At 40.7% G+C, this 21,130-nt stretch overlaps 2 protein-coding genes across 7 annotated transcripts in view; one reads left to right on the top strand and one right to left on the bottom strand.

Moving 5' to 3' along the window:
• The window catches only part of nbeal2 (neurobeachin-like 2), a 33,830-nt gene extending 21,834 nt beyond the window's left edge, over positions 1–11,996 (bottom strand). The window contains exons 1-10 of one of the 6 annotated variants that reach the window (XM_046398984.1): positions 11,436–11,996; positions 4,293–4,381; positions 3,908–4,072; positions 3,398–3,479; positions 3,010–3,122; positions 2,684–2,766; positions 1,878–1,963; positions 1,482–1,785; positions 1,233–1,339; positions 796–882 (exon numbers count right to left, since the gene is read on the bottom strand). In XM_046398984.1, the coding sequence (XP_046254940.1) occupies positions 796–882; positions 1,233–1,339; positions 1,482–1,785; positions 1,878–1,963; positions 2,684–2,766; positions 3,010–3,122; positions 3,398–3,479; positions 3,908–4,072; positions 4,293–4,381; positions 11,436–11,510 (1,191 nt within the window). In that variant the 5' untranslated portion in view covers positions 11,511–11,996. The other 5 variants (XM_046398985.1, XM_046398983.1, XM_046398987.1 and 2 more) reach the window with 5 other exon arrangements.
• A 1,500-nt stretch (positions 11,997–13,496) lies between these two features.
• Positions 13,497–20,894, top strand: ccdc12 (coiled-coil domain containing 12). The gene is made up of 7 exons (XM_046398683.1): positions 13,497–13,662; positions 16,403–16,473; positions 19,340–19,419; positions 19,579–19,640; positions 19,728–19,762; positions 19,873–19,949; positions 20,483–20,894. The coding sequence occupies exons 1-7, from the start codon at positions 13,543–13,545 to the stop codon at positions 20,575–20,577; spliced, it is 540 nt and encodes a 179-aa protein (XP_046254639.1). The 5' UTR covers positions 13,497–13,542; the 3' UTR covers positions 20,578–20,894.
• The last annotated feature ends 236 nt before the right edge of the window (positions 20,895–21,130 follow it).

Here is a 21,130-nt window from a genome sequence, read left to right as displayed (position 1 = left end):
GAACGAGGGATTTTTGCTCTGATTATCTGTAAAGTGCAAGAGAAAGTACAGCACATTTCCACATGAAAGTGAGCTCCTGTAACAGTCACTAAACAATAGCCTCTTTGTCAATTACTGATAGGTCCCAACATGCAAAAACCAAAGCCAACCACCCAAAAAAAACCCAAAACAAACCACATCAACAACAACAAAAAAAAAAACTGAAAAGAAAAAAGACTGAGGCAACCCCCAACAATTGCTGAAAACGAGACATCAAACCCCAGGACACAAGCCAGGTCCTTCACACAAACACAACCGTCATACAACAAAACAGCCAAAGGGAGGAAAAAATGAGTGACATGCATTGAAAAATAACCATTTCATGCACTCTGAGAAACACTGCATGCTCTTCCTGCCCAGTGCTGTCAACAGGGAATTCAGCCTCTAATTATGAGTGTCATGAAAATCAACACTCCCACACAACCAAAAATTAATCCTCCATCTGATAACCTCAATCTTAACTTTTTCAACATGCACAAAACTAATGCCATAATGAATGAACACATGCCCCATAGAACTGTAGTCACATATAACATAAGCTGAGCAACACTGCATTCCAGATGGACAGAAGACACAGATAAAAAGGGAACTCCAGACAATAATAACATGTCGTGCTACCTGCTTTATTTACAAACGAGTGTGAGCCAAACTTCCTGCCTAAAGCTTCCTGTCTAAAGGGCTCAGAGTTGTGAACAAGTGGCAAGAAGGCTGAGTTTCCTGCTGACAGACCAATTAAACACCCAATGGGGAAAGTACCTGGTCCACTTCGACCTCTGTGAGTAAACATGTAGTGAGGTCACACATAATCTCACGCTCCGGCCTACGCCTGTTGCTCTGAAAGAGCTACTCACGCAGGTATACACACACACGCACACACACACGCACACACATACACACAGACATAAAACACAAAAAGACAATTAGACAAAAAAGTTATCTGTGAGAGGTAATGGAGACAGGTTTGATCCCAGTCTCCTGCAGTGGGACATGTGGGGGAAAACATAAACTAGACATACGTTTTTGTGACATTTCACATTGACCGAATAGAAAGAGGTTAGACAGCAGATGTGCAATACAGGCAAATAAAGAGGAAATAGACATAACATAAATAAAAAAAATGTGACAGACTGATGTGGCGGATATAAAGAGATGACACAGCAGACAGACACTTCTCAGGTGGACAGGGGTCTGACCTTGCTGTTCTGAATGAGCCTGAGGATGTGTTCAAAGCAGTTGTTGTTGAGGAATACAGCCTGCAGGACTGGTCTGTCAGAGCACTGCAGGATCTCAGGCACAGCAGCTAAAATTGGCAACAAGGAGGATGTTGACTCATTTATCAGTCACCGGGGAAATCAATCATTTGGCCTCCATACTGATTGAGAAAGATGGATAGACAGAAAAAGAAGATTTTCTACTTGGAGACCTCATGGACATGCTCTTACTTAGCATTTGGCTCTGGAGGGAAATCAGGCTGTCCTCCCAGCTCTGCCTGTCTTGCTGCTCACTGCTAAGCGGACGGTTCCAGTTGAGGAGCTGGAAGTAGCGATCCAGTATCATCCTGATCTCCACCTGCCGCTCCGCAGGACTGCTGGAGTGCAGGAGGTGAATCATCGCTGTCAGGCACTGCAAGGTCAGCCGTGGGAGCCCGGTGCTCTTGGATTCAGTGGAGGTTCGGCAGCACCATGCTCGTAGAACAGAGAACAAGTCTTCAATAGAGTGAGGGGTGATGGAGAAAAGGCCATTCTTCTGAAAAAAATATAGACATAGTGACACCCCGGTAATCAGTTTTAACTTTCACTGAATGATGACTGATAAAGAAGACAGATGGGTTAACAGACCTTTCCTCCACTGATGACAGCACCCTGGAGATGAACCAGTCTGAGCGTGAGGAGCTCTGGAATCTTCTCACTTTCCTGTAGGCTTTCTGTGAACATGCATTCAAGCCAAAAAATAATGTCATGCAAGATCCCTTAACTGCGATGCAGAAAACATTGGCAGAAAACATTGGCATGGCACTGCCAAATATGGCATGCAAACAGCTCGATTATTTGTTGCTTTTCAAGGTTTCTTTCAGCTTTGCTTGTGCATGCTGGGATTGACTGTAAGTCCCTGTTACTAAAAATAAAACAATTCAGAATTAAATGAATAAATAATAAATATGAAATTCTCATGGTACAATGGCTCAGCAAAACGTGCCACAGCTCTCATTCAGAGTTAGGTGAAACAGAAAGGTCTGAGCCCTGCTAACTGGCTAGGTATTACACAAGCAGCTTTTAATGTTTCTAATTAAAGCATGGCATCTATAATCTTCCTAAATTTTGGCAATCCTGAAACTTGGAGCTGAGATTTCCCACATGGCTTATAGATTAGTGCTTGCTGATTAAATGGGCTTCTACAATTATAAATCCTTGAACTAACGACCTGATAATTAGATGCTTAATAAATACTTTTTCATCCCAAACCCAAAAGTTGTGCAAAGATGATTTAGTGGGAGATTTGGAGACAACAAAAGGTCACATTTTTCCAAGTCAAAGACGACAGATCTAAGCTGTGTTTGGGCAGTGGTAGGAACAGTTTGATTCTTGTGGTATTTGAGGTCTGACACAGATCAGAGTGTTAGAGCAGGCGAATGGGAGTGTCTCACCATGGAAGAGAGCAGGCAGCTCCTCTGGCAAGGCCAGAGGGGAGAACTTATACTTGTTCCTCTCCAGCAAGCTCACCTCCTCCCTGCAACACACAAAGCCTCAAGTCACTGCACTGACTCCGACTCACATCACGACTAGTCATCGACCGCCACTAATGACGCTTGACTTCAGGGCTTAGAGGCAACAAGACAGGGTGTTACACATTACAAAAGGTTGGGCAAGATGTTAAATGCATAAGGTAGTGTTTTGGCCTTTGTATGGCTAAATTCCAACGCCCACACATTCACGCAGGCGATTCACGCCGGGTAAAGCGGCACACACTCACCCTGCCAGGCGTCTCCTCCACGTCTGATAAGGGTCAAACAGACTCTCGCACAGCACAAGTCCATACTGCACAACCAGCTGCAAAGATGACTGCTCCCCCTGACCTGCCTTCAGCTGTACAAAATAACAATTTAGACCCACATTCATCTGTGACTCATCTTCAGCACAGACAAACCTGTTTCTTTTCACGTGCAACAAATACAACACATTCCAGTACAATAAATAGAAGGACAGTTACACACCCACTCCTCTTTTCACTGTAAACACAGTTTGGCTGAAATGGCATTAATCTTTGCATGCATGATATACTGATATGCTGCTGAGCAAAGTCGAATCGTGAACCACTAAAACTTGTGTCCTGTTTGAGCTATAGTTCATAACTGTCTTACCTGGTCCAAACAAAAATTCAATAGCTTGATGGTTTCGAAAATAAAACCAGGGGTCTTGTCTGGGTCGATGTTCTCCATATTCCTAGAAGTAGAGAGAAACTTGTGCAATTAAGTGTAAATTAATTGAGTTGCAATTCCTTGAAAAACTGTAAGTCCTCGGGTTCCCCTGGTCACCTTTGCCTCTTGTTATTGGTACAGATTTATTATTTAACAAATGAAACTGATCAAAAACAAAATGACCTAATTGTATCGATTATATCAACTCAGTTAAATTTTTCTTTTAAAAAAATGCATTTAGTGTCTGGTAACTGTCTGGATATTGTTTTATCACTAAAGAAATACCTCTGACGGCCAAATTTCTAAATAGAACCGTCACATCTCGATGATCTGTGACTGAAGCTGTAGTCCAGCACATAATTGTGGTCTACTGCTCATCATGATAACAACAGGTCCCCCATGTAACGAATGGTCATGATGATGGAGCGTATACACAGCAGACCGGGCCCTCACCTGCAGACAATGATGAAGAACTTGATGAGGAGCAGAGGGTGTGGGGTGCTGCTGTTGTGCTCCGGGATGCTGGAGAGGTGTGCTGCACTGTCCCATAGCTGAGTGCTGAGGAACACCAGGACCTCCCTGGGGAGCAAAGGCACCTCCGAGCTGCATTCCTCCAGCCTGAGCGATGGGAGAGGAGGACGTGACAAGATGGGAAAGAGAGGAGAAGGGAGGCAGTAGCAAAGGGCGTTGTAATAGGGGCTGTGTTTCACGTATAACATAAACATGTCAAAATGGTATCTCTACAGAGGGTCAAAGTTCATCCTGCTTTGGTGGATAGGAACCGGTGGGAGCTTCTGGCTATGTGGCTCGTGTAAAATAAATAACTGTTACTACTCACCTACGAGGCTCCAGCGACTGCACATCAATGAGCCTCTCAAAGGAGGCCACGAACGCCTCCAACCACTGCTGCAGATAGCTCACATCTTTCTGCAGGAGGGAGCAAAGAGCATGTGAGAACATAAAGTCCCCTTCATGAGCATATGGACAGTGTTAGTAACCGATTCTGTACGTATATATATCAATATATCAATGTAATACGCTCTTTCATTGTACTCAGCTGCTGTACTTCTGTGAGGAAAGGTTGAGCATTTAACTGTGATACACTGTGGCTGAAAACATGGCACTGACTAAACCATATGACCTGTTTTTGTAACAGGATGTTGCAAAGAGATGTAACTCACAGGGAGGAACAAATGAGCCAATTCTTTCCTTTTTCAAAACAGGGAGGTTTGAAGAAAAGCAAAATGAACATGTTCCTTTCTTGTAAGTTCACAGTCATGAGTTCTGGTAAACTCAATACACAGCAGTTAACATAGAGGAACAACTTTACACTGGATGTCACTGTCTTAATCAAGATATTCCCGCATTGCTGTGTTTGTATAATTTCATTTAAGATGGTTTCAATTGTTCAAGGATGTTTACATACAACAGTCGTTATCTCAGCTTTAATCAGACTCTGCAGAACAACATATCCTGCCACTCTTCCCTCCTCACATCAGTCTCACACAGACACACAGAAGAATAACGCGGGTCAACAGAGAAACAGGTCAACTTTACATCGAAGAGTTGAGAAATTTGATGCTACTTGTGGCGACATAGTGTTCGAAAGTCTAATTGCAAAACACAGGACATCTAGAAATGTTCCTTGATGTACTGCGTGATGGAACAACCAGAACACTGTGATTAGCTGAGTCTGTGAGTAGTTGCTGATTTTTGAGGCAGCTTCTGTAGAGCAGGCAGCGTGAGGGAAGACATGAGTTGTTTCGGAATGACTGACTCATTGTACACAAATAACACACGGTGCCATAAAGAGCACATGGTATAGCAATCAATCACGGGTTGCTTCTTACAGTTAACAAACAAAAAAATGAACAACATACAGTGTGCTGCAGTTACTGTATGCAAAAGCTACAAAATGACTAAAACATCAAGTACTGAGCTCCAACATACATGCTGTAACTCTATGTTCAAGCTTCTTGCATGTCTAATGTGCAGCTAATCTTCGCACTTCCTGAACTAAATAGAAATGGAAATCTATCGCAGTTAACTCTGAAAACACTGTGTAACCACATCTTTTCTAATTCTGCGTTAATGTTAAATGTACTTTACCAACTGGCATTGATTTATGAGCCAGTCCATCTCTCATTGTATGAGGCTGAGCAGGGTGCCAGGTTCTTGCGAACCCAGTCTCAGATGAGCCTTCAGTGTAGTCCTCAGGCAGCAGCTCAGAAGCTGCACATCACTCTAACCAGCACCAGCGTTTGACTCACTGCTTTATTGTCTCCCGACATCAAGCGAGCACACCAGGAAATGACATGTCACTTTAACCGAAGCTTATTTCCTTCATACTCCTCGTCAAACGCCTTCCTCTTTTGGCTCTACTGCTAGTTATGAGAAGATACGAGACCACTATTAAAACTTCCCGTAGCGACAATGAAGCACTGGAACTGTGATGTTTTTTTCAATTAAACACAGGAGAAACACTGCAATTCAGTTTCCTCAGTTGAGATATGTGTCACTGACTGAGTTGTGCAAGAACACAGACTAAAATGTGACTAAGCAAAGCAATGGATATCAAAAAATAACAAATACTATAATCACACGTTTGGAAAGTGAGGTTCGTAGGTCTTTAACCCATCAGGTTTATATACAAAACATGGCAAGCAAAAAATAAATGGACAATCAAACCCATGCTGTAAAACTTCCTCATGTACTCTGTGAAAACAGGAAACTACGAACAACCTATTGTTTTGTGCCTCCAACATCTGTACAATCGGGAATTTGAGACTTGAATACGCGAGGCGAGGACATTAAGAAACTCTTTCTAATTCAATTACAAATACAGTAGCTGAATCACAGAATCCTCCCCAACATTAGCGAGGATGTAATAAAAGGTTTTTGTATGATACTTTTTGATGCTGAAACCCTGTACGGGATACGTCATCAGTTCTAATTCTGTCTACTGGAAATCATAATATAACACACATTTAATTTAAAGGGGTTAACCAAATGACGTAGTTTGGACATTATGAGTATGCAACTCTGTATGATAAGAGCTTAACTGAGCCTGACAAAATGCAGCTCTGAATTCTAGTTTTATGGGAAAAGAAGTATCATTCATTTTCTGTTCCCTGTTGAGCACAGATGCTTCGGTGTGTAGATAGCTACACACTAGCTGGGTGTAACTGCAACAGCAAGATTTTTTGTGTATAATAAAAAAAAAACTAGAACAGAGAAAGGAAGAGAATCTGGTTGGCTAATGAGAAGTAAAACTAGGTTAAATATGCAAGGGTTTTGTGCAGCAAAATTAGTTCAGATACCTGGTAGAGCTCTGCTTTATGTCTGCACTCTTAACAAAAAAAAAAAGTGATCCTTTACAAAATTACTGTTGATCAGCAACTCTCCAAAAACCAAATCCCTTGATTCCAGTTCTATCCACTTCTTTCCCCTCAATATTACCCATCAAAAAGGTAAATCAAAGAGATTATAAAAGCATATGTCACAAACCAACCATGAGATAGCATCGGCCACCATCCTCTAAACCGTGTCATTTATCTCTGCACAGGGCCGAGCAGCTGTGCCGCTCTGTGCTGCTTGGCATTCAGCATCGCTCCAGCTTCCTGCACAAGTGAAAGCAAAGAACACTTTGATTTTCCTGGTTGGCCCTTCTGTTAGTAAACAGGGGGAGATCGCGGCACATGAGGGAAGTCAGCCATAGGCCTCGTGGGACAGTCACAGTGCGCTACAGGAATGGCTGTTGTTGCAACTTTCAGTGTGATATGTTTACTTGAATCATAGCATGGTCAGTAATTGATATGGAAGGACGAATGGCAATGGAAATGTGACTGGTTCTCTGTTCATAGCAAGTGGAGGAGGTGGTTTCACAGCTGTGTGGATGTGTGGTAGTTGTACTGTCACTGTGGTCCATTTCTAACACTGCAGGCTTTAACTAGTCCCTCTAACAATCTCTCAAGCTAATATCACAGGACAATCACACAGTATTCTTCAGCAGATTTTAACTGCTGCAACTTGTCCTTGAGCGGTTGAGAAAGATGCTCGCTACTTTCACTCTTTCACCAGAATTATGACACCTACAAGGTCTGCAGTTTACCTAAGTGTCCGTTGGTTCAGTTATCTCCAGACAGTGGGCAACTGTGTCAATTACAAGCTCAGGGTGCATAAAAGTTTTCTCATTGCATTGCTGAGACCATATCCTGATTACCTCAAAATTGTGAAAAATGTCCTAACAACCCAAGTTAGAGATTGTTTATACTCCAAAAACTGTCACTTTACTTTCACATGAGAAGAAAAACAGCCAATTCTCACAACTGAGAAGCAGGAATTATTGACTGTTGGATATTGTTGCTAACAAATGACTTAACTGATTAATTATCAAAATAGCTGCCTATAGGCTGCACATGATCCTATACATACAAGTTAATACATGATGCAAAAACATGAAACTGTCTACAAGCTTATCTAAGAAATTTGGCTTCACTGAACTGCTGTTACCTGCAAACCTCAACAGTTGATTTGATTAATCAGTTAAAAGATCAACAAAAAAATGGATACATGACTATTTCAAAAATGTATTATTCATCATTTACCCAGCTGGAACACCAAATAATTGCTTGTTCTTGATCCTCAAATATGAGGGTTTGATTGTTTTCCCTCTGTTTTGTATGACTGTAAATTCAACACATGTGGATATGTTAGTAGAATGGGGACAAAAAAGGCGCCAGCTTTGTAATAAGTTAACAAGTTACTTATTACAAACTCAAGCTCATTAAATTGACATTGAACTGGCCACAGTTATAAACACAATTACCTATTAAGTAGTATATTAATTAAAAATTCCAACTCAGAGTAATCAGTTAAGAAAACAACCATTAGTTGCAGGCTTACAGCTGGTGTCTAGAAAAACAAAACTGATTAAACTGTTGTCAAAGTGCACTCCAGCAGCATTACTGTATTCAGACTTGAGGAAAAGAACAAGCGCACAAACAATACTCGTCTGGGTGTCCTCAGACACGATCTGACAAGTTAAGTTACTCCCTCAGTGATCAGATCACACTGTTGTGTGTATGTCCATATCTGTCAGGCAGGAGCATGTGATGATAGTCTGAAACAAATTCTCAGATATATTGAGATATTGAGCTTGTGTCAATAAAGTGGTTTTAAGTTAAGCAAATGAAAGAGACAAGCACGTTCTACTCATTTGCACTGAGCATCATGTGGCTTAACATGCCCTCCACACATTTAAAACTGCAAAAACCTGATAACCAGGAAGCATTACTGTATAAACACTGTATGTTTACATTGTCAGTACAGTTGTTCACAGTCCTGATATGGTGAAATAAACACATATGATCTGGTAACGTGTCCATATACTGTTGCTATATATGCAAGATGCTATCCAAAGAAGCATCAATTGCCAGCCTGCTTTTATTTGGTCAAAATTTCTAACTTTGGGCCAGTGTTAGATCAAGATTCTTCTGTATCACAATGGCAATTCAACATTTCACCTAAGTCCTCCTCAGACCTCAGCTGATCTGAAAGCCTTGCGAGGGGTGTGTGATTTCTTGCACAATCGAAGGAAGCAGGACTCCTTTATCACCTACAAGCCTGAGCAAGCTTTTCTTTCTTGTTGCAGATGCTGAACGATGGCTGTGATATGTACTCAGGCTTGTTGGAATCAGTTATTGAGATTCATCACAGATTTCTATATATTACTAGACAGAAATATGTTATATATGCTGTGGGAAATCTAATATATAGTTTACTGAATGTCTGAGGGTACACGCACTGATGCTGTCAGGAATTCTCTTGGACACAGAGGCTGATTAAAGGAAAAAAAAAAGTCTGAGACAAATCCATGAGTAAATCTGAGGCAGACATCACCGTCATCAGCAGAGACACACAAGACTGAAATATTTACCGACTTAAATTCAGATCTGTTAAAGGGTGTAAAGACAGCTGCAGGGGTGTGTTTGTTGGGACTCAAACAGAGAGTGTCAGGCTGTTGCCACAAGTAAGTAAAGGCTTGTTTACAGCACTAACAAAAAGCCTATTAAACACAGCTCAGGTCTCTTGTCCTGTTTGACTCATTTGCCGTAGTCAAAACCTTCCTTGAAGTGTGACGAATCAGAAAACAAGACCTGTGAGCGGGGGATGGGATTTGTCCAGTTTAAGAAAAGATATTGCATGTGTGAACTTGACAAACAGGCACACAACAAAAACATTATATTCAGTGACATGTTTATGTCTGTAGGAGAGCCAAGTGATTGTTCTCTGAAGTGGTTCTGCTGCCTTTCTGCAGCCTTTTGTGTTCCTCTGAGACACATAAGGTGGTGACGTTTAATAGTAGGCTCAATTAGATCCATTTCCTCTGCAATCCTTTATCACGGCTTGGCAATAAAGGTAGGTCATTATTTGCAGACATGCAAAATCCACCTCTAAGAAAACTCAGAAAGCAATGTGCCATTCTCTGGTGAGAAATGTGTTAAAAAACAAGGAAAATATAAGGTTTGTCCCTTTAACCTTGTGGAAAACTTCAGAGGCAAGAGAGGCATGAGGCAGCTTAATAAGGAAGTGGGCTTGCACATAGAGATGCTAGACAGCTGTCACAGTCAGATTCAGGACACATGCACGCATGTGCGCGCACACACCACTGACAGTGTGTGACATAACCAGATAACCAGGAAAGTTCAGTAAATATACAATTGTACATGCAGCAGCAGCTGCTCAAAGGACAAGTAACAGGGTGAATTAGAAATACACTCCCTCTGGGATACACCCAAAGAAACCACAATGGTCACTTTGATAGTTAAACACCATAAGAGCGGATACACTTCTTTTACACTTGTGTCCCTGATGTACTGGACATTTTTGCTTTTATTCCAGCATTCACTTCTGCCTTCTTTACACTCTTTGGCTGGCTGGGTCCCTGAGAAGGAATTAAGCCTAGTCATAAATGAAATCAAATTTCAATACAGATATGTAATGAAAATGTCCTAATTAATGACTAGAAGAAAAACACTAGACTCTCAGATTCGCTGCGATGATAAGAGAGGAGTCTTAATGCCCTGCAGTGATCATACAGTACATGCAAACTTGGAAAGAAGTCACATCTTGTTTTCTCTGTCCTCAGGCATGGAAGCAGATTGCAAACACATTAAATAGTAATAAGCCAAATTTTCTTTCTCCTTCATGAGGCTACATGAGATGAAGGCATATGCAGTGTCCCTTAATTATTCGTCTTCATTCACATAAGCAGGACATTGCACCTTAATAATGGACAGCCAACGTAATGAGCTGCAGTCACACCCACAGGGGGCAACAAAATACCGACCAAAATACCGCACAAAACGATGTGACACTGTCAAATTAGATTAACTTTTCACACCAAATATTAGTTCTTATTTAGTATCTGAATGGAATAATAGACGTGGGAGGAATAAAAAAAAGTCAAAACCATATGCTGTAGGTGAAAGGAGAGTATGTGTTCTTTTCCTGAGCGATACAAACAGGTTCCATAACAACATTAATACCATTAAGGTTAAAATGTGCGTAGCTGAGGAAGAGAGACAAGGAGGAACAGGAACAGGAAGTAGCCTCAGTGACACCTGCATAACAGGTACAGGATCAAACACACCTCATCTGGTGTCTTTATCTGCTTCAGTAACTACTTAGTACTTTCAAATAACTTAAACAGCTCAGTGAAACAGCCATGTGATATGACATGTTATCCGGTACGCGCAAAACAGTCGCCACCACTAGGTAAACAAACAGCCACAGAACAAACAGGCAACAACAGGCGACTTCCTCGTATAAACGTGTAGAACAAACGACAAAGACGGGATACGCAGTACGGATCACGCAGATCACGATCGTGTGTTTGCCGGGTCGTGCCAGAAACTTCAGGCAAAGGACCTGCTGCAACAACAGGTGTCACCGTCAGGTCTTCCGCACTCGCACTCACCTTTGTGTAATACAACATCCACAGCTCATACAGCCTTTCCTTCGATGCCATCCCGCTGCCTTTGTGGTTGCTCATTACCTCCCCCCACCTCCTTTTTTTTTGGTTTTAATAGTCTAAATTAGGAAAGCGGTGAGCATGGCCAAAGCTAGGGCTGTTTTAAGTTGTTTCCCAAAGGCAAGGAGGACGCGGAACGCTCCTGTGAACCATTCCTGCAAATCCAGGAGCAATAATCCACGCAAAGTGCTCTCTGTCTCGGCACGCAAACTTAGCAGAGTGCCATGAAAAAGCCAAATATGACGGTGGCCATGCTGCGATCACTGTCGAAATTGTAAAACCAGGAACAACAATGCGTGGAAAAGCATGTCTGGTGAAACACCCATGTCCGCATTTAAAGCGAGCTTGTTGCTGTATGATTCCTATTGGAGAGAGTTCCCCACGGAAGCGACAGATGCCATCCGCTCAAGAGCAAGAAATGACTGCGCTGCCCTCACGAATTCAGCCTGTAGAGGAGTGAACAGTCCTGATGAGCGGGGGCAAATTACCAGCAACTAGTGTCTGACTCTATTAACGAGGCATACTGTGAAGAGTTGATTGTAGATCATGCTCACAGGTAGGTTGGTATTCTTAAAGACACACACACACACACACATACTGCAGCCTCCACTAACAGCTGAAGGAAAGTTAAGTGTGGCTACATGCCTTAAGAGAGACTAATAATAATAATTGATTCCATATTCAAGCGACCGAGTCAAAAGCCATTTCTGTGGACTGATGATGGTGCTGCTGCAACATTCAATACTGATAACATAAAGACACATAAACACATGACTGAAATTTAGACTCCAACAGCTGCTTCTGGTGGCTCCTGTAGTGTCTTTTTAGTAATGTGGGATTCTCACACATGAGTTTATTATGTTCCTGTTGATGAATAATCCTGACACAGAGAGATCTGCTTTACTAAAAGTAGTGCTACACAGCTCAATACTGAAAGTGAAGTGAAAAGTGTTTTCAAAGCATTAACTTATAAGAGGTGTTGTGGTCTTGGTGGAGTTTGCTTATTCATAGTTTATATTTTATGTTTATTTTTTGCATGCTCTTCTCAAATTGCCTATCTTGTTAAATTATTCTATTTATTTAAATATACTTTAAAGTTTTTATGGCATTCAGTGTGGACAGCAAAGTAAGAATTTCATTGTACAGGGAAGCCTGTTTCCTTACTGTGCATATGACAATAAACTCTTTGAACTGAACTGAATTTGAATTGAATTGAGTTTGGTCGAATTAAATATGTTTTTCTCTGACTGACTGAAGACTGTTAAAGTATTGTATTTTACACATTTGTTGCATGTTTGTTTGTTTTTGTATGTGCTCAAATTTGTACTAAAGCAGAGAGATGCTACCTTTCTCTTGAAAACTGGTGTGTCTTTTGCCCTGAGTGGATAGTTTACAGTACAGACAACTTCTTCCTCTCTGTTCTGATAGCTTCTCATATGTAATCCATACCAGAAGTTCATGTGTCTCTTGATTGACCACTAACATGTATTATAAATGAGTATAGATTTATCAGTGTTATCACACTTAACCTTTCATCTTTAACACAATCCGGTTTGTATTGTTACACGTTAATGTTGGTCATTAGGAGGATGGACACAGTAAAGCTTGAGGCAGCTGTATTACCATGGCAATGGCCTACATTCCTAACCAGGACCTGACAGTGTGACCATCAACAGGCGTGACAGTGTGCCAGTGTGCCATGTATTCCTCTCAATGTAAAGATCTGCTCATGTGCATAAGTAAGTGTAAATAGGCTATTCGAAAATAGTCTATACAGCTACATAGTAACCTACTGTTTAATCAGTGTTGGTATTACTCGATGTGTCAGTGTATCCACGTAAACAATAACATGTTTAAATGTTTAAATGTCGGAAAATCACATTCTCTTTAATAGAAATTTGATTTTTCAATAAGAATGTTTCCAATCCAATAAATCTAGTTAATGATTATGCAGAAATTTGTTAAGAAAACAATATCACATGATCAGGCAACAGGCCACTGCATCGATGTGCTCGACGTTCGATTTTACATCCTCAGTCAGGATCGTCAATGGATGTCAGAGAGAATTGAGCTGCGTGTAGAGATAGACATGGCGAATAATGTTGGGTCACTACAGGAGCAGGCCCTGAAGAGAAAAGAGAGGCTAAAAGCACTGAGAGACAAACAACTTCATGTAAGTATTTCTTGTGGTGACGTTTGGCTTCTGATACATGTTACGTAGCCAGTGAGATAACGTACCGTTGGCTGGCTTAGCTTGTAGCTAATGTTAGCACACTCATGTTAGCAAGTTAAACATAAACTTGGTTCTTTGTTTTGTTATAAGGATGTGAGTAGACGTCGGTTAGGTTGTGGTATTTAGTTTAAATCACAAAAATCCAGTATTTATTCTTCTGTAGTCATGGTTTTCTGTTTTCTCTGTGCAGCTAATTGCCGAAGTTAGTAAGTTAATTTTTTTGGATGACCAAGTGGTCATGTATCAAAATTGATCCTAGTTAAATCTTAGTTATGTTCACAAAAATGAATGAATGCATTCGTGGCTTGTTTATGACAACAGCCTTCTGTGTTGTATGGGTTCAGGTTCCTCGGTGCACAGTGTTTATGGTGGTGATCTGGTAGCTCTGTTTTAATTGAAACGACGATGAAAAACGCATCACTAGCTGAATATAATCAACCTCATACAAAGTGGCCAGAAGCACATCAGTTACAGTAAATTATCACAGCGAAGTAGCTCATAGAGTCCCTTGAGATAACCGACAATTTCACATGTAGTTTGTGCACACCTGAGAGTAAGATGACGGCGTGTGTGTCCGTCCCTATACATCCCTAGATTCTTGGTGAAGTACTTATTAAAACAAGCCTTTCAACTTCAAGTAGGTACTTTATTCACCTGTCAAACCTTATTCTTTTGTGCAGGCTGCAGCAGTGGCAGTATTTCTCTGCATTTAAGACATTTAGTTGATGTTCTGCAGTACATTTAACAGACACGGTCTCAATATCTTGCTGACTGACAACCAAAGGAACAGCCATGGAAGGTGGCTGCAGGGCTGAGACCTCTGACCATTTTTTGGTATATATAAAAGGATCTCCACTGCATCTCAAACTGTAAAACCCCTGCATAACCAGCAGAAAACAGAAAAATCACTTTATCAGTATCATGTCAAAGGATTTATAAATGACTTACTCAAGTCATACGAAAGATCAAAACTGATTGTAAGTTATTTTTATAAATGAAAGTCCGGGACTATAGTGGAACACAGGGAGGTGTGTTGCAGATGAAGAAAATGGGAGAATTTGTAAAAATAATCAGAGAAAGCCTGAAGATATCAGGGAATTTCAACTAATCAGACCATCTATGAAGACTTTTGCAACTTTGTTCACAAATGTTTTTCTATAAACAGGCAAATTTTTAGCTGCACAATGATTGCCTGTTTGTCATTTTCTTAAACGTCTACAATAATTCTGAAGCTGAAAATGACAGGAACTAAACCGGTAGAATAAATATTTTACGCTTACTTTAGCACTCTGACTACGGTCATATAATAAGTGATACATTTGACATCACTACCACGAGTGTGTGTGAACCAGGTCTGATTTTTCTGATTTTTTTTTTTTTTTAAATCTACCTGTATTTGTGCTCAGCTGTTTGAAAGAGAGGGAAATGATGATCATCTTTGTTGTTAACAGTCTTAAATCCATTTACACTTATCAAATCCCTGAATTATTGATCGGAGAATTCATGGAACAACAAATCTTGGTTTAAAAAGAAAATACAAAAGAACATAGATTAGTTGTGGGATTGTTTTAATTTCTCAGCAACCAACAGTGAGCACAGCAGAAATAGTCTTCTGTGCCAAACAGTAGTAAAGTTGACACTGTGGCAGTGAACATACACCTGTTATGAGGGTTGAGAGGGAAGAGAAAACGGAACTTTTAGTGTACTGTAAAAGATGTTTCCTGCTCTAAAAGAGGATTTTGAAGTGAAGAGTTACTTCAGTTGCAGGAAAAGATGCAAATTAATAAAGCTAAACCACATACAGTAAAATTTAACACATGTGTATATATTATCAAGAGGAAATTGTACACTGAGTGCATCTTGCCCATGTTAATTAAATATCACAATTCCATATGAGCTCACATCTTTGGTGTCTGGACCCACAGGACAGAGAGCAAGTTGTCCCTTTGCAAAGCGGCTGTCTCTGTTGAACCACTGAAACATTACAGTACTCTGCTCTACTGTGACAGTCTTTCAATTCTGGATATGAAGTCTTCTCAAAACAGGAAACCCTGTCTAGTATCTACACCGCTGTTTTGGCAGTTATACCAGAGTGTGTTTCACTGAGCTGGTGTTGAACAGAGGCATACTGGCTTGGATAGCAATGTTTGATAAATGATTGTTGACATTCCTGAAGCCGGAGGTTGTTTTCCTTTTCTACTGCACTTCAAGAATGAGTCAGTCCCTCAGATTGTTCTAGCAGGTGAACAGGAAGCCACTTCAGGAAAATGCGAGTTGGGAGGAGTTCTGAATCCTTTGTTACCACTTGGGGTCAATATAATTTTTTTTTCTGAATTTCCTTAAGCCTATGTCATTATTTGTTCTCTCTCTCTCTCTCTATTGTTTATACATGGATAGCTCAGTGCAGACCACAGTCTGAAATGCTGTGGTTGCTCAGGTTGCATGTTAGCTTTTTTATTGTTACAGCTAATGGTGGAGCAACCAACAATCTGATTTTCTTGATTTATTAAGCACCAGTGCTCAAAGTCCCACATTGCGATTCTTTATTGCAGAATACAATGTTAATCTATGCCAGTTCTGGTCAGTCCATTGACCTGAACAGCGATGCTTTTAATTTGAGAGTACATATTGTGTAGTGAGTTTAAGTTATCTTAATGATGGCATGATAATATTTCAACAGGGGCAAGAGGAAGATGGGGAGCCAGAGAAGAAAAAAGCTTCACTAGAGGAGACTGCTGAAGAGAAGCACAGGTTGGTTTGCTGTTATTTGTTTGTTTTTGTTTATTATTATTATATTTTTCATAAAAGCATGTCATGATGTCTTCAACCATTGCTTGCTCTGCTGGCCCCAGTAGCTAAGGCTTTTTAATCTGCACAAACGGAACTGAAACTGATATGGAAACACATCATCAGAGTATTTATGATCCCTTTATCTGAACGCAATCTTCTTGTAACACCATGCATGTCACAGTGCAGGTTGTGAGATGCAGTATTTGTGCTGGGCTGGATCACAGCCTTGTGCTATTAACTGCTCAAATATCTTGCAGGTTACTCAGCTTTGTGTGTGAGTCGGTAGGAAGGAGCAGCTAACTTTCCTGTCCTACAGGACCTTTTTTCCATTGTTTATATTTAATGACTGCACTGAAGGATTGCCACTGTGTTTCCTCTCGTCCGACAGGATAGATCTCCCTCATGAGAATGAAAATAGCTGCAGAGTTTAAAGACCTAATTTAGACTTTTTTAGATTTTGTCAGTGGAGAGAGAAGATTAGTGGTGAATGTACTTGTTTTTTAATCAGTGTTTTGCTAAATCAGGAAACACATCTGTGGCAGGGTGTGAGTGTAATGTATCTTGTGATTGGCATTAAAATTTCATTGGAGATCAAATTGCCAAACAAGGACGTGAAGATCACAACAATCATGTTTGTCCTGAAGTCATTGCTGGTCAAATAAACTATCCACAAGATTAAAATGTTGGGCAGAAAGTTTTTCAGCTCTTTGTGTGTGATTTTACATTCCTTCAAGCCTGTTCTCTGAAAGACACCAACTGCACAGCACATCTTTTCCTGTTATGTCTTGTTAGGAGTTGTTAGGGCTTCTGATCTTACGTAGGCAGGCAGGTAAAAAGGTTTGACATAATTGGAAATAGCAAATAAGATTCAGATTAAGTTCAAAATTGTCTAAGAATTAGACATGCAGCTCATGACGTTAAAATGAAAAGGCTGATCGTTCTCTTTTGCCCTGGTGATTGGGGCAGGTAGCTTGATATGAGTGTGTAAACATTTGAACACTAGACTGTACTTCCTCCTCATCCTCCCCTCCTCCTCTGCCACAGTTCACTCTAAACATTTTCAGAGGGCCACTCTTCGGTCAGTGCTCTGAATTTATCATTGGCTCTCTTTGATGCCACAGTGTGCCTGAAGTGGAAGTGTGTAAACACACTCTGAAAGTTTAGACACATCGAACTAAGAGACAGTTAAGAAAAAAGGAGTGACGTCAAGCTTTGAAGGCAGAAAATTTACAGGTACAGTTTGTTTGCGCTGTTTTTTCTGTCTTGCTAGTGGTGGCATTGAAGAGGGCAATGTTTTTTGAATAAGTGTCTTCCCATCTCTACTGGTGAATACACATTTACAGTCAAAAGTTTCGATGTTAATGGTTTCGATATTAATGATTAATTAATTTGCTTAGGGGCCCCGTTACTCCGTCAGAAGTTTCTTCAGACTACGTTGACTTAGGTTGTTGACCTTAAACGTGAGTGATCCCTTATCTCTAAGTTTTCTATGTTTTGGTAACCCCATGACCATCCTAACTTGCTAGACAGAGTAGCTTCTTAGGCAAAAACATCAGTTTTTTTTAATCGAACTGCCAGGTTTAGAAAATTAATTGAATAGTTGATCAAAATTTGTACGAAAGATAAATGATTTCAAGAATCCAGTTACTTTTTTTCTTAAAAGTCATGGCTCTTAGGTGATGAAACTGCCCTTACACCAAAATTTCCCCATCCACACAATATGTTGCACAATACGGCCTAATAGAAAATAAGTAACAGTAAATAATTGATTCCTGCAGGAAAACACTCACTTTGGTAATTTAGTTTGATTTTTTTTTTATTTAGATTGTTTTACTAACAGCTGATAGATGATGGCTTAGGCTGGAAAGGTGCTTTCTGGCTACTCCAAACAAAATGAAGAAACTTTGTGTGACTGAGATCTGGACTTTGTCATACTCTGACAATAGAGACCTTTTTCAACCCACATTGATGGATTTTATTCATTTTATTGCAGTTTGTGTTTCACTTCAAGATTTAGGTATGCTTAATTTAAATGTCATAAATTGTTTTTTTTTTTTAATTCTATTATTTGATTCCTTGCGACTGTCAAACACATTGTGTTTCAGGTTATGCTAGATGGCAGACATTTTGAGGCACAGTTTGAATGGCGTGAGAATTCAGGGAAGAGATGGACAGCGTTATATTCAGAGAGAGAGAGAGAGAGAGAGAGAGAGAGAGAGAGAGATGTTTGAACTAGCGGTGGACCTCAGTCAGCCAAAGGCAGAACATGACCAGCATTCCTGCCCATACCCATACAAGGCATCGGTCTGTCTGTTGGCAGCAGGGGTGTGATGAATGTATCAAGGGTGCTCCCCCGAGCCTCATCCAAATCCATGTTAAGCTCACGACAGCTGATAACTCTCTTGGTCAGTGCTTGGTCAGACAATAGTTTACCGTTGCCCCTGGACTTTCTGTGTAATCTGCAGGGACGTCAGCTAAGCTTGCCAAGAATTCCTCTGTGTGGAGATGTGATGAAAGACTGCGTAATTCAGCGTCAAGAAAAAGCATTCCTCAGCTGTTTGTGCTCTCTTCAAGTCCGTGGCCAGGAGCAGGTGGAACATGTTAATCAGACATGTTCATAGAAATAAAGAGGGACATTATACCCAACCCCCTCAAGACATTAGACGTGCAGCTGTGTAGGGTTTGCAGATGGGCTTTTATGCTCCTTAATCTCTGTTGGAATACATTAACCTACACTGCCACCTCCTGGATTGTCACTGATAATGTATCATTTATTGGTCCTATCATGAAAAGTAGATTCAACATAACTCTGTATTTCTGTCTTAAGAGAGCTGAAGCTGAGGAATTACACCCCGGAGGATGAAGAGTTGAAGCAGAGACAGGTGCCTAATGCCAAACCTGCATCTGGTGAGAACCCTTCAGAAAAAGGCTTTAAAATAACATCCATTAATTGACTTTAATGTTACAGTGTCGTTCTGCTACGTGCTGTTAATATTATACTTTGATTACTTTGCCTCCAGGAAGGTCAGAGCTCATTAATGAATGAATGATTGTTTGTTCTTGCAGTGGAGGACAAAGTTAAAGACCAGTTAGAGGCAGCTAATCCGGAGCCCATCATTGAGGAAGTGGTGAGTACTCTTCTCTGTGTAAATCTGATTTGTTTTATGAAAGAAGCGTAGTTGTCGTTACCATATTCAGCTCATTTCTTTCCTCAGGATTTGGCCAACCTGGCCCCAAGAAAACCAGACTGGTAAGACCTTTTTGAACATGATTTTCCAACCTGTACTATGCGTAAAATCTAGGTATGATGAAAGATCATACATTACTGACATTGTCTTGACTTTGTGTTTCTGAATGTAGGGATCTAAAGCGTGATGTGGCAAAGAAACTGGAGAAGTTGGAGAGGAGAACACAGAGAGCCATCGCTGAGCTCATCCGTTAGTATTTCCCGTTTCATATTTTTGTGTTTCATCACTGAATTTTCGTAACACCACGGAGACAAGCCTGTCTGAGCAAGGCGTGAATTATTAGGCTAATTGCTTTGTGACTTCAAGACGCCACAGAGGCTCAAAACCATCTGCTAACATCAATGGTGTGATTCCTCCACTGATGTGTGAACCACGTTCTAAAAATAAGCATGAGCTTTCATGGAGAACGCGAAACAGGTTTAAACGTTAAGGTTGTCCCTCATTTTAATGTGTGATGGTGAGTACTGATTGTGACCATTTACATTCATCAAGAGTATGGGTAGACACGGTTTGTATTAATATGTCTTCTCCCAATAGCCCAATTAATGCCTTACAATTTATAGTGGCACGTAAGCATAAACAGAAGTCACCTGTTTCAGCTTGGGGATGCAGGGATACTCGGTTACTGGGCGTCAGTGGTGTCTGTTAACCCCTCAGCAATTATAAGAGTGTATTGAAGAATGAATGAATCAGATTGACTGACACTGTTTGTGTGTGTCCAGGGGATCGTCTCAGAGGCAGCGAGGAGGAGTTGGCTGCAGCTGTGGGAGCAGTAGGAACAGCAGGAGAGGGGGAGGAGGAGGGACACTCTGACTGAACCCAACATGTGACTGCTTTAAGAAAGAGACGTACACAGGGATGGCCTCAGTTTACTGAGACTGTGCAGTTGCATCTGAGTTGTGTATCAAAGTGATGGATACTTTCACTGCTGCAGGGAGAAAAATGTTTTCTGTCAGGTCATCTTATTCCCTTTGTGAGTCCTGCCTTGTATTGTTGCATTAGTGTACCGGTATATGAATGTGGAGTAGTACATTCACTTTATGTGGTTTATTGATATGCATTTTTGATGTAATCATCAATATTTCATTGTATGTTTTTTTATATTTTCAAGTAAAATAATGTGAATTTTTCAAATGCCTGATTATTATTTTCATGCATTTTGCCTTTATTTGATAGTAGGGGAGGACAGTATGGATAAAATCCTGACAGTGATGCAGTGAACTAGATCTCCACCAGGTGTCCCTGGGTGCAGGTAGGTGGGAAACAGGGAGTGCAGGGCAGACTGTGTGTCCAGCGTGTGTGGATGAGAGCACTGGAACAAAGGGGAAACGGTATGTAGTGATGTAATACGTTAATTTCAAAGTTAAAAA

The sequence above is a fragment of the Scatophagus argus genome, chromosome 9 (genome assembly GCF_020382885.2).
Source record: "Scatophagus argus isolate fScaArg1 chromosome 9, fScaArg1.pri, whole genome shotgun sequence".
Lineage (NCBI taxonomy): Eukaryota > Metazoa > Chordata > Actinopteri > Scatophagidae > Scatophagus > Scatophagus argus.
Note: the sequence above shows the minus strand (reverse complement) of the source record. Positions and strands in the feature narration are given on the sequence as shown.

Bases quoted from the DNA above. Each gene is read 5' to 3' on its own strand.
- ccdc12 (XM_046398683.1), top strand. From the start codon at position 13,543: ATGTCAGAGAGAATTGAGCTGCGTGTAGAGATAGACATGGCGAATAAT. The intron at 16,474-19,339 runs GTTGGTTTGCTG...TTCTGTCTTAAG, and splicing joins ACTGCTGAAGAGAAGCACAG to AGAGCTGAAGCTGAGGAATT. The intron at 19,641-19,727 runs GTGAGTACTCTT...TTCTTTCCTCAG, and splicing joins AGCCCATCATTGAGGAAGTG to GATTTGGCCAACCTGGCCCC.